This window comes from Vulpes vulpes, chromosome 16 (assembly GCF_048418805.1).
Source record: "Vulpes vulpes isolate BD-2025 chromosome 16, VulVul3, whole genome shotgun sequence".
Classification (NCBI taxonomy): Eukaryota; Metazoa; Chordata; class Mammalia; order Carnivora; family Canidae; genus Vulpes; species Vulpes vulpes.
The window spans coordinates 80,691,959-80,708,842 of record NC_132795.1 but is presented as its reverse complement, the minus strand read 5'-3'; the positions used below and the strand labels follow the sequence as shown (position 1 = coordinate 80,708,842).

General features: G+C 37.2%; 1 protein-coding gene across 44 annotated transcripts in view; it reads left to right on the top strand.

The window, feature by feature from the left end:
* Positions 1-16,884, top strand: part of NRXN1 (neurexin 1) — a 1,110,734-nt gene that overhangs the window by 408,197 nt on the left and 685,653 nt on the right. For 21 of the 44 annotated variants that reach the window (XM_025992633.2, XM_025992632.2, XM_072741184.1 and 18 more), the window contains 2 exons: positions 5,894-6,195; positions 9,430-9,591. In XM_025992633.2, coding sequence (XP_025848418.1) covers positions 5,894-6,195; positions 9,430-9,591 — 464 coding nt within the window. Of the gene's footprint in view, positions 1-5,893; positions 6,196-8,351; positions 8,397-9,429; positions 9,592-16,884 lie in introns of all 44 variants that reach the window. The other 23 variants (XM_025992637.2, XM_072741195.1, XM_072741182.1 and 20 more) reach the window with 2 other exon arrangements.

Genomic DNA, 16,884 nt, shown 5'->3' with positions numbered 1-16,884 from the left:
AAATACATTTTAAGTCTGGCTTCTTTCTATCTTTTCCTTCCTTCCTTTCTTCCTTCTTTCTTTCCTTAGAGATGTGGTTAGGCCCAGCAGAGAGGGACAGAGAATCCCAGGCAGGTTCCACACCCAGCATGGAGCCCAACATGGGGCTCAATCTCACAACCCTGAGATCATGACCTAAGCCAAAATCAAGAGTCAGATGTTGAATAACTAAGCCACCCAGACACCACTGGCATTTTTCTTTTTTACTTAACCTTATTATTGTGAGATTTATCCATATTTTTTTTATTTATCCACATTTGTAGTTGAAGATCATGTCTTTTTATTATTGTTCCTTTGCATAACTATAACTTAAATTATTTATCCATCCCATTGATTGGCATTTCAGTAGTGTCCACATGAGGTTATTATGCAGAGTGCTGCTGCAAACATACTGTTATGTTATTCTGATAATCTTTTTGTGAATTTTTGTTGGATGTATACTTACAAGTGGAATGACAGGAAGATAAAGTATGCAGATATCCAGCTTTAAAAGTTATTATCATTTTTAAAAAGTAGTTCCCACCAGTAGTATATGAGGGTTCTAGTTGCTCCATGTCCTTAACTATCACATGGTATATTTTGTCTCTTTCATTTTATTCATCATAGTGGAAGGTACTGATAATTTACTGTGGTTTTAAGTTTATTTCTCTGAAGACAAAGTTGAACATCTTTTCATATGGATATGCCATTATCATGGAGTGTATGTTCATATATTTTGCTTATTTTTTTTTCTGTTGGATTGTCTAGTTTTTTTTTCTTATTGGTTTGTATAAGTTCTTTATGTATCCTGTATTATTTGTTGCCATATATATTGCTGTAAATCTAATTTCTTTCTTTCTTTCTCAAATTGCTGCCTGTTTTCTTCCAAGAGTTTTATGGTTTCAGGTCTTACATTTAGGTTTTTAATCCATTTTGAGCTTATTTTAGTATAAGGTATAAGAAGGTAGTATGGTTTCATTCTTTTTCATTTAGCTGTCCAGTTTTCCCAGCATCATTTGTTGAAGACATTTTTCCCATTGTATATTCTTGCCTACTTTGTCATAGATTAGTTGACCTTGTAAGTGTAGGTTTATTCCTGAGCTCTCTATCCTGTTCCATTGATCTATGTGTCTACTTTTGTGCTGGTATCATATTGTTTTGGATATTACAGGTTTGTAAGTATATCTTGAAATCTGGGATTGTGTTACCTCCAGCTTTGTTCTTCTTTCTCAAGATTGCTTTGACTGTTTGGGTTCTTCTCTGGGTCCATACAAATTTTAGTTTTATTTTGTTTTAGTTCTGTGAAGTGTTGACATTTAATTTCTTTTCGGTGTTTATTGTTTTAGCACATATTGGAAATGCGTAAAATATTTGGGAGTTGTATTTTTAAGTGGAAATAAACCAGTTCTTTACATGTTCAACAGGAAAGCATAAATAATTATTCACCAGGCTGCTTCTTACTTGCATATGACATAGCACAAAACTTAATGACAAAGATTACACAGTAACAAAGAGTTGGAGGAAACAATCCTCTTGCATTGTAAAAAATAGAATGATTTATGCATTTTTGTATAGAATACATATTTTTTTCATGAAAAATAACACAGCAAAAATATGTTTCTTGCTTAGATTCATGTCTCATTTATGATTTTTTGAGGTAATGATACATTCTATGGTGATTTTTTTCCAAGACTTTTGTGGTTGCCTTTAATGCAATTTGAATTACCTAAATTTTAATTAAACAATACAAAAAGAAGGATATTTTCATTTTTAAGTAATAGAAACTTTATGGTGTTAAATGTCATCAACACTCATATAACTAACTTCAAAGCTTGCTGTCTGGTGAATTGCAAACTCTTTTTCCTATTTTTTTCCTTTGGTCTGCCACATAATCTGGCAAAGGAATCCTTTATCAAGATGCATTGTGAATTATGCTGATTTGAAATGATATTAGGTCACTTGGATAAAATGCTACAGCCATTTGACTAAATCATACCTCTTTACACTCCCAAACTTTGTTATTTTTTTAGTTATTTAAAGGTAGTCAGAGGCTGAGTTCTATTCTGCTTCTGTTCCTGGAATGCTTTCTGAATTTGATATCATTTAAACTTTATGGGTCTTAATTTTTTTCTCCAAATTTTTATTTAAACTACAGGTAGTTACCATATGGTGCAATATTAGTTTCAGATGGAGAATTTAGTGATTCATCACTTACATACAACACCTGGTGCTTATCACAGCAAGTGCCCTCCTTAACACCCATCAGCCAATTAACCTATCCCCATGCCCATCTCCCCTCCAATATCACTCAGTTTGTTCTCTACAGTTAAGGGTCTTTTTCTTGGCTCACTTTCTTAATAATATAAGTTAAAGGGCTGGGCCAGAGGAGGTCTCTAAAACTCTCTGTGGCTTAGCGACCTATTTTAGTAGGAGATGAAATTCTGCAGGTATAATCTTCAGATAAGTGTATCTCACCATATATAATGTATGTATATGTATATGAACTAGATTTCACGTGACCACCTATCATCAAAGGATCAGATTAATGAGCAGAGAGACATGAATTGAAAGCAATTGGGAATGTTATTTCTATTGATTATGGCAGCCATTTTCTGAGGACTGAGACCTTTACACTATGAGAAATTCCCATGGGATTATATAATGTCAAATAATGTTTATTGCAGTGGGTCAATTTTCATGTCTTCAGCCCTCTCATCAGCAGTAAGAATTACTTATTATCCGGGCTTTCCAAACCTGAAATTTTTCTCTTTTATTTTCATTTTTTTGCCAATTTCAGGGTTATGACATGGTATTTAACTATAATTTGGTTTTTGCCTTTCCCAGAAGACTCATAGGATTGAGCATCTTTTCATTCATTCTATGAAATTACTGTGCTGTGCTTTTGCCAATTTTCCCCTTGTTCATCTTGTTTCATATTGATTTATTAAAGTGCTTTGCATACCCTGGATTGTAGTCCTTTTTAAATTAATATGGTATAAAAATATTTCTCCCATTTTTTTATTTAGATTCTCTCTTTGTGAAATATCATGAACAATAGATGTTCCTATTTTTAATATGGTTGAGTGTATTGATATTTTGCTAATACCTTCTATGCCTATTTAATAAGTCATTCTATCATTCAGTATCTTACGTTTTTAATCTTACAAAAATTTTACAAATTTACATCAGCAACTTATATCCTTAGTGCATGGAGAATTGATTTTTGTAAGTGATGTAGAGATCCAGTTTTACTTTATTCCTATAGATAACCAGTTGTACCAGCGCCATTTATTGACTAATATATACTTTGCTCACTTAACTGCAATGCCTAACTTGATATAAATTGTTTTCATATACGGTTAGGATTATTTTTAGTTTCATTATTTTTATCCCCCTTTTTTCATTTTTCCTAATAGATTATCTTCATTACCATAATTTTCTAATAAATGTCCACCTATCCACAAGGAAGTCCCTTCATCTTCTTTCTCTGGCATAGCTTGGCTATTTGGGGCTCTTTATTTTTCCCAAAGAACTTGTAGAATCTGCTTTTTTTTTTTTTTTAAGATTTTGAGACACAGAAAGAGAGGTAGAGACATAGGCAGAGGGAGAAGAGGCTCCTCATAAGGAGCCTGATGCAGGACTTGATCCCCAAATCCACTTTTCACATTCTTTGAAAAATTTCATATAGATTTGTAATGGAATTTCTTCAAATCTATAGATCTGTTTATATATGTTTAAAACACTGGCTATCACAGTACATAGAACCCTTCATTCTTTCTGAAATTCTTGTTAAACCTAGTACTTTTCTGAAGATTATTTTGGTCTTTCAGTTTATACAATAATATTTACTAATATGATTTTTGTCACTTATAATCTTTATAACGCTCATGGTTTTCCTATCTTCCTGCATTACCCAGGACTTGAAGTATAGTACATTGATACTAGGCATCCTTGTTCTAACCTTAAAGCTAATATTCTAGATTTTGCAATAAAGTTGACATATGCTGTTTGTTTTAGATTATATATTACATTTATTCGATTAAACAAGAAGGAAGGCATCTACCATTCCTAATGCCTACCAACTTTTCTAGATGTCTGTACATGCATTATCTCATTTTATCCAGAAAGACAGGTGTAACTAACCGCTTTCAGAAACTGAGATTTTAAAAATATGCATAAGTGCCCCCCAATGCATTAGTAAGTAGGCCAGCTAGTATCTTATTTCATATTTTGACCTACTTTTTTGCCCTGCCCTCTCAGTATATATAGTTAGAAATATTTAGTTGTGTTAGCTCCCAATATCAAGCCACTTGCTTATTGAATTGACTGGGGAAGTAGACACCTGGGCTATAAACTTTCAGAGACAGGAATCAGGTCAGTTTTGGCCACTCCATTTTCCCTAAAGACTAGTACTGGGCTTAACACTTGGGAAGTGCCAATATTTTGACTGCATGAATGGGAGGAACCCTCTACTTTCGCTTGCTTGTCCTAGGATTCTGCCTTAGAATGTGATGGGTTTGTCTTGACCACCTATCATCACTAGCAACTTACTAGTAGGCAGTGACTGTTCTTCAAGCGCTCGCTCCCTTGTGAAAATCCTGAGGACTCACTTTTTAACTTCGTGCCATGCCTAGGCTACTGGTAGCCACTTGTAGCACAGTATGCATCCAGAGAATCAGGTCATCAAGCACTGGTGAGCTGAAATCTTGATTTGAGCTCTGATTCAAGGATGTGAGTTATTTCACTATCAAATGAAACAGCCCTGAGTTAAAAACCTATTGCCAAGGGTAAGCTCCCTTTTGGCATGAACCCTCCAATGAACATGGTAGAGATGCTATATTATTGGTAAAACAGATTACAATTCTCCAGTATCACTTATAATTCTGTGTTTATAGTTTATCAGAAGCTGATTCTAGACCAAACTGTCTCATTTTTCTTGGCATAAAAGCATCATTGCCTAGGAAGTTGAGGAAGCTTTTGGCTTACGTTCATCCCATGGTTAAACTCACTTAATCAGGGAGGAGAAGACTACTCTTTCCAAATACCCATATTTTGGGTTGATTGGTATGACATCCTGTAGGATCCACATTGTTACTCATAAACATGGTAAAAACAGATATATAGAAAATGTTGAGACTTAATTTACATGCTATCCCCATGATGATGTGCTGGAATTTTTACCAGTCTCATAAAAGCCAGCACTACCATCTGCTGGGTAAGATCAGGGAATGAATCAACAATCCAGCAGACTCCATTAAGCTTGCTATCATTTCTTCCTCCATCTAGAGAGGAATCAAAAAAAAAAAAAATGCACATGCTCTATAGATCTATTTGCTCCCAGACCAAATTCTATGGTTTTTTTTTTCTTTGCTTTCTCCTTACCAGATAATTTGCTATGGTCTCTCAGTGATGAAAATATTTGGCTCTTCACTGAGAAAATCTTTGAATATAAATGTCTCACTGAAAATTAAAATAACGCCTCAGTTGGATGGAGAGAATGTTGCAAACACATTGGAACCCATTGTTGCCAGCAGAGTAGAACCATCCAATATGCATTTATGGTACCTGATTCATGCCCTGGAGATATCACAGAGCTACTCGCTCTGATCAGAGCTCTTGCAATGATACTTAAAAATTAATTGAATTTTCAAGAATGTCAGCTTTAGCTATTGCAGCTGATGGTCCAATAGCTGAGGAGGTTTATTAAAAATATACTGCCACCTACAGTACCTTTTGACTCTGTTTGACAGGGCACTTGTCATGAATGTTAATTAGAGTTAATTTTGGGGGCTGATTAATTTTGTTTCTGTTAAGGTCTGCTGATGTACATAGTATATTTCTTTACTTATGCACATATGTATCTGTTTCCCTCTAGGAAAAGAAGAATATATTGCGACTTTCAAGGGATCTGAATACTTCTGCTACGACTTGTCTCAAAACCCCATTCAAAGCAGCAGCGATGAAATAACTCTGTCCTTTAAAACTCTTCAGAGGAATGGACTGATGCTTCACACCGGGAAATCAGCTGATTATGTCAATCTTGCCCTGAAAAATGGAGCTGTCTCTCTGGTCATTAATTTGGGATCAGGGGCCTTTGAAGCACTAGTGGAGCCCGTGAATGGAAAATTTAATGATAATGCCTGGCATGATGTGAAAGTCACCAGGAATCTGCGTCAGGTAACAGCGCAGTGGATAAGAGAGTTACTGGCTTTGTTTCTCACTACAGCTGTGTGTGTGGTACTTGAAAATCCTAACAACATGATATAGGGCTCCTCAAAGTCGCTTACAAATTAGCTTTTTCTTCTTCTGAGATGAATCTTCCTGCCATACTTGAGCAGGGGCATATCTAGAAAGTTCTGGGGGCCCAAAGGCTATTTTGATACAGCGACATGACAATTTCCCCGAGGGCTGCAAGGATATCCCTGCGACCTGCCCTTCCTGTGATGTGTGTGGTTTTGTTGTGGTTTCTTTTGGTTTCGGTTTTATTTTTTTGTTTTGGTTTGGTTTTTTGGTTTTACTTTTTGTTTGTTTGATTTTAAATTAGAGTTTTCATGGTGATCATTTGGAAGCATGCACATTGGGGTCATTAAATCACAGTTCCTTTTTTGTAGTAAAAAAAAAAATCAGTGTGTTTGTGATTTGGGATTGTATCAATCCCTACTCTCTCCCCACCCCCCACCTCTGAAATAGGAACAAGAAAAGCCCCTGAGACTGAAATAATGATTTGGGGGGCCTATACATCTCCTAAAGAGTCTGTTTATGAAGTCATTTTTTTAATTTTTAGCACAGATACTTTAAATCCCAAATGACTCTGGAGAGACCAGTTCATCTTGTAGGTGCCCATTTATATTTGGTTGAATTTTTTAAAAACAAATCTTTCAAGAGTCTATGTACTAGGAAAATATCTATTTTAGTAAATCGATGGGTCCACATATACTGTACATTTTTAACGGAGGCATATTATTACAGTATATATATTTGTATGTCTTATATACAGATGGAAGTGAATACATTGTCCTTTTATATTGAACATTATAAGTTTTGGTTATTATTTGAAATTTTATATTACAATGTGTCATTTTGTTAAGTGTTGACAGTGACTAATTTTTCTGCAGTACATGCTGATCTCAAACTAATATCCTTAACACATTTGTTGTTTCTCTGAACAGTTGCAGAATGACCGGATTGTCTCTGGTTTTCCTTTACTAAAACAGCCCTCTCTTTCTGAGCTGTTAACCATCTAACCTTTTCTTTCCCACTTCTGAAGGGCTTAAACTGTCCAAACTTGAGGCAAAAAAAAAAAAAAAAATTTTTTTTTTAGAAGTGCAGACATAGTCTAGCAAAGGTACCCAAGAAAAACAGAAGGATTCTTAGACCCTCAGAGACCTTTCAGAGGCCTGTTGGCATGGGAGGGGCCCTGCATGCTTCACACCTGCCCTGGGAGAAAGTCACCTACCCTCAGTGCAGCAGGAGACCACGGATTTCCTATAAGTCTGTCTCTTTGGTTTTCCTTTTTTTATTTTTTTCTCTCAGATTCTCACCAAGAGACCGGAGGCTCATTTGAGAGAAGCACAGAAGGAAGGGTGGGGCTTGAGGAGCCCGCTTTCTAGATTTGCCTTTGCTCAGGTTACAAACCAAACTTCGAATTGGTAGCTCAAAGGAAACTGTGGTTATACAGCCGGGGTGCATGTGTGGCAGGACAGATTAAAAACAAATCCATTCTACTCATTCTATGTGTCAGGATCTTTGCTTTGTTTCATTGCAGTAAACTGTGACCCTAAAGTCCATCAATATGACCGAAGGAAGTTTTGGAGTTGAGGAGGAGTCCTTGTGTGCTGTAAAATTGAGTAGTAGGGCAATGCCAACCAATTCCTATGAATTTGCTGGGGCTGGGGTGGGCCAGGGTGGGGGGGGGGGGAGGGATCACTTCCGGGCATAAGGTGGCAGTGGTCAGCTGATGAGCTTTACGCCTTTGAATCCCTTGTAGACTTTTTAAATGACTGTCAGATGTACTCAGGGAGACAAAGGGAGCGTTGCCATATGTCTGTTTCTATCTAGTAGCAAGTTATGAACAATACCCCGGCAGGAAAAATATTACCTCTGTGGGAGGCCTATTTGTTAGTCTGCTTTTTTCTTGTAAAATTTTTTTGCCCTTTTTCTATGTTACTAACATGCTTAATAACTAACATGTCATTCATGGAATGTTTCATTCTACTAACCGTTACCTGAATCAAAAAATGTACTAACATGGTAGAGACCATCATATTTTTTAAGTAACGATCGTTATTCTGTTCACAGTTTTTAATTTCCTTTCTCCCCCCTTCTCCACAAAGCACTCAGGCATTGGACACGCTATGGTAAACAAACTACATTGTTCGGTAGATATCATTCTAATTGTTTCTTATTTTGGGTTTGCCGTGTGTTTTCTTTCTTTCTTTTAACTGTAGACATCATTAACAAAAGAGGAACTGCGGTTGGTACTCTTCTGCTTACTTTGACCTCCTTCTTTTCATCCGTTGTTGACCTTCTTATTTTTTACCTGTTCCTGTCAACTTCTGTTTTCCAACTCACCTGTAGGGGCATCGTTAACGTTTCGAACGTTTTGCATCCAGCTGTGGTTAACACGGGATAAGACAAAATGGTGGCTGGCCCGAGTGACCGCAAGCTCAGCCAGTCTCTAACCATTCATGATGCATGGCATGCACACCTGACTGGGGAATGTTGGAGATGCCACACCCACTCATCTTTACGTCATCACAAAGCAGTCGTTTGTTTTGTTTTGTTTTGTTTTCCTTTGGTTCTCCCCGTTTTCTTTCCTTTCCTTTCTGAACTGTACTGTCCCTCCTGCATGTGCACATCAGCGTGTGCTGCTTCCACGGGTTGTTTTGCCTTTCCTCCCCTTCGGCATGGACCTAGGCACTTGCATGCTGAACAACTGCTGCTCAATAGTGCAAATAGTGACGTTGCTGGAAATCGCTTGCGCCTTTTATGTTAACAAGGTGCACGTTGTGATTAGTTAATAACAGACGACTAAACTTTACTAATATGTACACCAGCAAAACTAACCTAGGAAGCATTTTACTAACACCATTTTTGTGTCTGCTAAATAACTTTTGAGTTGCAGTAGGGATGATGCTGATACTAGTTCAATAATCAGTTAACTCTCTAACTAGTTTAGATCGCTTAGGGCTAGTTGAATAGAATCCAAGAATAAACTTCAAACAGACATGAAAATGGGTTCCGCCATAGGTCTGAAAATAAAAAACCAAACAAACAGAAAAAAAAAAAAGCAAAAAAACAAAATGAAAAAAAAAAAAATAAAACAAAACAAAACACAAAACAGGCATATCCCAGGATTACAGTATCTAGGTCTGAGTATAGCGTGTCCTTTCCCTGTGCTTTGTTATCTAGGTGACAATATCAGTGGATGGGATTCTTACCACAACGGGCTACACGCAAGAAGATTATACCATGCTGGGGTCTGATGACTTTTTCTATGTGGGAGGCAGTCCCAGCACAGCAGACCTTCCAGGGTCACCAGTCAGTAACAACTTTATGGGCTGTCTCAAAGAGGTAAATATCACTGTCACCAGAATCATTCCTAACCCATGATCGCATCATTTCAGATCCGGACTGAAAGCACCTTTGCTGAAGACCCAGTGTTTGAGGAGTCCATAGTCACGACCTTAAATTCAATATTCTACTGTTGTTTGTATAGGATTGGTGGGGGAGGGGGACAGCTCATAGAACATTATGAAGGAATGAAGTGCCTCTTCTTTCATAGTCTGTAAGTAAGCCACAGTTAAGATCTGCATGGGCAATTGCATATTAGCTATAAAAGAAAATCAAACACAAAGAAAGACTGAATCTAGAGTTAAGTTCGATACCTTGCTCATTTTTATTTAACTGTCTTAGGTGTTTTTAATACAGCGGTGATTTATTTGATCATTACAGGAAGAGTGAAGAAAAAAAAAAAATCAGGCTACCAGAGAGAGGCTACCTAAAGCAAAAACAAAATGAGTCCTTGTGATGAAAAAATTTTGTTCTTATGTTTGAAATATGTTCCAAAGGAAGTGAAGCCATTTCATCTGTGATCTGATGAGCATACTTGATTTTACCTGAGCAAAACTATCAGGCTAAAAGACACCAGTAATTTCATCCCTCATACTCAGCTGTCCTTATCTGTTGTAACTCTTGATAGAATTGGAACCTGTTGGAGTATGGGGACAAAAAGATTGGGAAGTACTTGTACTTCAACTTATATTAACATTTTTTTTTTTCATAAAAGCTGCCTGTTTTCAATCAAGTAGAACCCAGGTTCTTTTGGTTGTTAAAACTAGAGATTTCTCTTGTATGGGCACAGTTTAATGGTGTATACCTCCAAAACATAAAGTTTAATAACTTTGAATTTATAAGTTATTAGCTATGGTTGCTGATAAGCAGTTACATACTTTGGTTTATTCTAAAGGAAATATTCCAATCATATAAACTTGATTCAGGTAAGCATCAGTGAAGAACAGCTACTGTTCATGACGTCCTTACTTCTCCTCCATGTATGCAAACATACATCATTGCCCAGTAGTGGATGGGTATAGAAGAAACCTAGGAATTTAAAATGCTATTATTTTAATAAATACAAGGAGATGGAGTTTTGAAAAGTTGAATTTAACCATACTTTGTGGTGGAAGGGATCAATTGCCTCTGAGAGAATAACTTCCACCTTTTATGTTATATGACCCAGGACTTTGCTACGCTCTGTGAGCATAATAAAATAATTATGATTTTCGTTATTCTAATAATAGCATTGGAATTTTTCTTTGAACTCTTATTTTGTGCCTGATGCTGTCCTAAGAACTTTACAGGGATCTTCACAATATAGGTAGCAATTTCATTATCTGCCTTTTTCAGGCAAAGTATCAGGTTTTGGAGCAGGTAAGTTTCTTAAGCAAGTCTCACAGCCAACAAGTACTAAAGCCTAGAACTTAATCAAAGAAGTCCAATGTCAGAGTCCATCGTGCTCTTAACTACCATAATACACAGTGTCTCAATAGAAATGTGTGTTAGGGTCCCTGCCATGGAAGATTGTGCAAAGTCTCAAGTTGCTTACAAACTGAAACAGCTTTAGAAATGTGTAATAGACTGTGAGGGTCAAGGAGTTAAATTGCGTGGAAGAGTTAAGCCCTTTGGAGTCCAAGAGAATGAAATGAGTGAGAGATGGAGTAGACAAGGAAGATACACAGAAGAATAAGAATGTGAGAGTTTTGATGGATGACTATGGTTTGGATAAGCAAAGGATAGAGAACACGTTTCAGATTAGGGAGAAACACGGTTAAAGCAAAACAAAACAAAAAAAACTCTAGATTTCATAATAAGAAGCCTAAAATCTCCTTCTAGTAAAGGAGATGTTGAAGAGGGGGGCACAAAACCACGCTTCCACCCACCTACCCTATTTCTTCACATTCATATGAGACCAGGCTACATTCAGGCCCTAGACCCTGCTTCATCCATGGAAAGTCAGTCCTGCTGTGGAGTAGGAAAAGGAAAGGGGATCTAAGGATCTCCAGTGAAACATGAATGCAGCCAAAGAGCTCTTTTGTGCATCCAGTAAAAACATGCAGTTTTCTGCAGTGAACACCCAGGTTCAGGTGAGCCTCATCATCTTCTCAAAGTTCAGCATGGCAGGGCAACTTTTTTGGTGTAGGAAACTTCAATGGATTGCCATGATCTGAAATTGCAGTTTCAGATTAAACTGTATGTCAAATTAACATTTATAATGTTTAAATGTTAATGAGTAGTAGAGATACATTTTAGAACTCATCTATTTTTATTTGGTTTTTCAATCACAAAAATCACTAGAGCAAAAACAAGCCAAGTGGTCTTCCATGTGACATTTAATTAGCTCCTACTGAGTCCATACAATGAAGGTTCACTCCTGTCATTATCTCTACAGGTTTTGGATTGATATCATTCCTCTTTATTGATTGGGCATCTCCCTTGCCTCTCTCTCCCACAGCCTGGGGGATGTGTATGGAGCAAGTGCTGCCAGGTTTTTGTTTGTTGGTTTGTTTTGTTTTGTTTTGTTTTTCTGATGTGTTATCTCCCTCACTTTATGTCCTCTTGAAACAGTAGAGAGTGGAAAGGTACAAGTACAGTCAGCCCATAAATCAGAACATACCTTCCTTGGAGGACTTTTGGATGGGTCATAGTTTCTGTGCATGTCTGAGTTACTATTTATTTAGAATGCCCTGTTCTTCCTGCTTCTGCAATGAAATTGTGACAAAGTGCCATAGATTTGGAGTTAAATCACCTCATTTCAGATAGACGAGCTTTGTAGAGTTACTGAAAAGAGAGGAACAAGTCCATGTTCCTTCTCACCACATCTCTTAACACTAAGTCCAAGTAAGCCTTCCTCGAGCTTCTATAAGCTTTCTGCTGTGGAGCACATTGCATGTCTAAAATCTTAATTATGGGGATCCCTGGGTGGCGCAGCGGTTTGGCGCCTGCCTTTGGCCCAGGGCGTGATCCTGGAGACCGGGATCGAATCCCACATCGGGCTCCCGGCGCATGGAGCCTGCTTCTCCCTCTGCCTATGTCTCTGCCTCTCTCTCTTTCTCTCTCTGTGACTATCATAAATAAATTTAAAAAAAAATTAAAAAAAAATAAAATCTTAATTATGGTTTCATTTATGGCTCATAACAATTTGTTTTTCAATCTGTTATGTAATCCCTTTTAGGGTAACCAATCCTGGGGGGAGCTACTAATATTACCATGTTTGAAGTAATAGAAGAAATTTTGGAGTATCAGATTAAGAAGGATCCTGGAAGTCATTCTCCAAGTCCAGCCTCCTTATTTTGGAAATGGAGAAACAGACCTAGAGAAGTTACCTGACCTACCCAAGAGCAAGGAAGGGTAACAGGGGTAGAACACACAATACTGTCAGATAAAATAGAATTTTTCAGTGGCTGACTCTGTTCTAATGTAAACAGTGGCCTCAATACAAAAATAGAGATGGCCTACCTTTCTCACTAGTTCTCACCTTCATTCTTTAAAAAGTAAAATGTAAGGACACCTGATAGCTCGGTCGGTGGAGTGTCCAACTCTTGATTTCAGCTCAAGTCATGATCTCAGTATCCTGAAATGGAGTCCGGTGTCACACTCACACTGGGCATCAAACCTGCTTAGGAGTCTCTCTCTCTCTCTCCCTTTCCTTTTGCCCCTCCCAACTGGCTCTCTCTCTCTCTCCCTCTCTCTTTCTCAAAAAAGTAAATATAAAAAATAAAGATTAAGATGGGAAAAAAAGACATTACTCAACAGTATGAAACAACTCATAATCCACTATTCATTAGAAACAGGGCTTTCCCTGTACAGTATTTGATAATGCCTATTTGAAATGAGACTCGGCTTGCATGTAGAGCAATGAACCCTCATTAAGGAAAGTGTTATTATATTTTAGTGATCATCAAATTTCAAAATAAAGTAAAAGTAGTTTAACGTAATGTGGCAAAACCTAACCTGAATTTGTTTTTTGTTTTTTTTTAAAAGAGGGAACCTTGAATGGACAGGAATTTGTAATAAGGCAATCAAAGTAGTTTTTTAATTAATTATTTAAATTTCATCATAAATAAATCAGAAAGTCTCTAGAGAAATGTTGGAGCTCATTGAAAATGACTTTCAAAGATATAAATTTGAGAAAAGTTAAAGGAAAAAATTATAAATTATAAATTACCATTATATAGCCCACATCTATGAAATTCCTAGAGGATGATAGGTCTTTAAAAATATTCTTTGTAAATCTAATTTTTGCAAAAGTGATACAAACCGTGCTCTGGTAGAAACATTTGCTTCTATTCTTTGCATTTTTTAAAACACTGAGTAAAAGCTGAAATATATGCTGGTTAAGAATTTTTTATCATTTTAGTGAAATTTAAATTTTCTAGCAAGCAGTTTCTGAGTGACTGCTGCAACAAGAGAGGGAACAGCAAAAAGATAAATCAGGACATCAGAGTGAGGCACCTGGGGTCTGTCAGAGGACACCTCCCGCCCCACCCATTTACCTTAAAGCTACTTGGGAAAGCATTTTTCCGTATAAGGGTATTACAGTTGATTCCTAAGGTGCTCATTAGAGATTCTTTTTTTTTTTTTTTAATCTTCAAAGATAGATGAAAATTCCACTGGTATGTGTTTCTGCCCCTATGTTGACCATGAAGGCTTCTGTAGTAAATGACTTACAAGGAAGAGTTGTGCCACTCCCTCGTTAATCTTGCCACAGAATCTACTGCTATTAGGCATTTCTTAGTCTCTTTGTTCCTCCAAAATGGTTTGAAACACCTATTTCCCTCCTGCAGTGAAGATTATTTAACTTAGTTTATTGATAGGGAAATGAAAGTGAAGAAGGTGGAAAGGATTGTCAAAAACAAAAACAAAACAAAACAAAACAAAAAACAGCCTAGAATCTTTTATTTGAAGTTTGTTCCTAGCCATATGCACCTGCTGGAGGTTTGTTGTTTGAGGGGAGACATTGCCTGTGTGAGACAATTTTGAATGTCACCACTAAGTCTTTTGGGATAAGCCTAAGGAGGGATTCTAGAAAAAAAAAAAAATAGTGAAATGCTAGGGGGAATTAAATCCCTACTGAAAATTTCATCAACCTAATTAGATCAGCTCAGCCTTTAATTACACTGGGAAACTTTTAGCACTAAAAATTTGGAAGATGCTACAGGGTAGATGAGATTCAGAAAATATCCTCTTAAGTAAGCATCACCCCCTCCACCTTGTAAAAAAAAATAGTTGATGCCTCAATGTAATCAGCATTGTCCCATCTGCCATCTTCAGTGGCAGCTCTGTAATTCCCACAAGGTACCAGCATCAGCACTGGGAAAGAGGTACAAAATACCCTTTGTGCGAATTCCCCTTAATTCCTATCTTTCTTCTTTTGGACAATCGTGAAGGCTTCCTAATTTAAACTTTCTGTGGTAGAACTAGCTTGTCAAATGTGTGTCCTCAGGTGTCCTTCTGTTCTTATTTCCTTCATTGCTTAAGGAAGAATAGAGTGCCTGTCATTTACATGTAAGAACAAAGATCCTGGCAAAATTTGCATTTCAAGTTACCTTCCTGAGTTTGAAAGAGGAGGCTTTGTGACCTCCTGTCAAAATATGACCTAGCTGGAACTTTGGAGGATAAGGAGGTCTTCTTTCATGTCTGTAAATCATGCAACTTGGGAAGAGTGAGGACTTCTTTAGGTAAGAAGACCTTCTCATATGAGCTTCAAAGTCATAACGCAACACATTTTTCCCCAGGTTTCATTTCTTCCAGACTCTTCCGTGTTGGGGTCCCTGTTACCTACACATACTTTCTGCCTCTGTTCTCTTGTTTTGCTGTCACAGTCTGTGTCTTGGTAGTTGGCATTTGGCAGTTTCCGCTGCCCTTTCTCCAGGCCTCATTCACTGTCTCAGGAAGGAAACTGTGCTTTGCATTTCCCTGTGACTTCTTCCTAGACATGTTCCATTCAGATCTGAATACTCTTTACTTACCATATTATTAGATAACTAGAGATAATACCACCTTAACTATATTTGGTAAAATGTCCTCACTTGAGCTATTTAAAATTAGGTTTTGCTGATGATCCTCAAAATAATGGGCTGCAGAGTGGGACTCCTGCAACTAACGGATTCACCCGTTTTTGCTTGCAGCTGACTTTGAGAGGCAAGGTCTTGGCTTAGTGAGGCATAAGAGAGCTTGGTTCAGTTCAGCTGGAGAGAAGTCATATTGGCCTGCAGTGTTTTGGGCAGAAGTTCTTGTCTAGAAAGAAAATAAGTTTTCTCCATCTGATTTAAAACATAGGAGATGGCAGTTTGCCTTTAAAACTGTAACAAGAAAATGAGGTAGAATTTGTGGGAATGTCAAAGAATTTGACAAAGCCTTGTGTGCCATTAAGCCCTGCCTAATTTCTTCAGATCTTGGAAACACTGAAATGTGTTTTATCTCTTTCACTGTAATAAAGTGTCAGCACTAAGCAGGACAGCAGACCACAACTTTTTTTAAAGTCAGGAATCTCTTTTTCCTTTCAAGGGTGTCCTTCCAAGAACTCACGTGAGCTATTAATAATAGTGATACTACTACTACTACTACTACTACTACTACTACTACTACTACTAATATCCCCAGGAGTCCTTCAAATGATGGCTCTTGAGATCTCAGCAGAACACATACCTCTGAGTGGTGAGGTTGCATGCGACCTTGATATTCCTTCTGTAAGTTGATACTCATGCTGGCTAGACAGCATTGCCTGGATGAGACCATCCAAATAAACCCCAGTGATATTGAGCTCTGTCTGGGATTATACTAGACACTATTTAAAGGGACATTAAAAGAGCTATGACTGAAAGGATATAGCCATTGGTATATTCCAGTGCAGTAATAATAACATATTAATCATTTTCTATTTCTCCTATAGTGTCTACAACATTCAGTGGATTACCCAGTAGGCTTGTGCTGGGGGCATCAGCAACACAGCAAGAATAATTTGCTTAAAAAAATGAAACTGTGAAATAATTTGATATTTAGTACTTCAAGCTTAGCAGCAAGAGAGTCATGGAAGAAAATAATAGTTTGTGATTTGTGTATGTGTGTGTGTATGTGAACTTAGGGCATTTTATCTTTAGTACTGCTTTTATTATTCCGTAATTGGGTAGTACACTATCATTTTTTTTTCAGTGCTCTGTATGTTCAAAGATAATACTCTGAGCATGACAAGAGTTATACATTAGTATTATTCCTACCTGATAGAGGACATGGAGACAGGAGAAGTTAGGTAACTGACCTAGAAGGGAACAATGACCTATAGCAGAGCCAAGATCTGAACCTCAA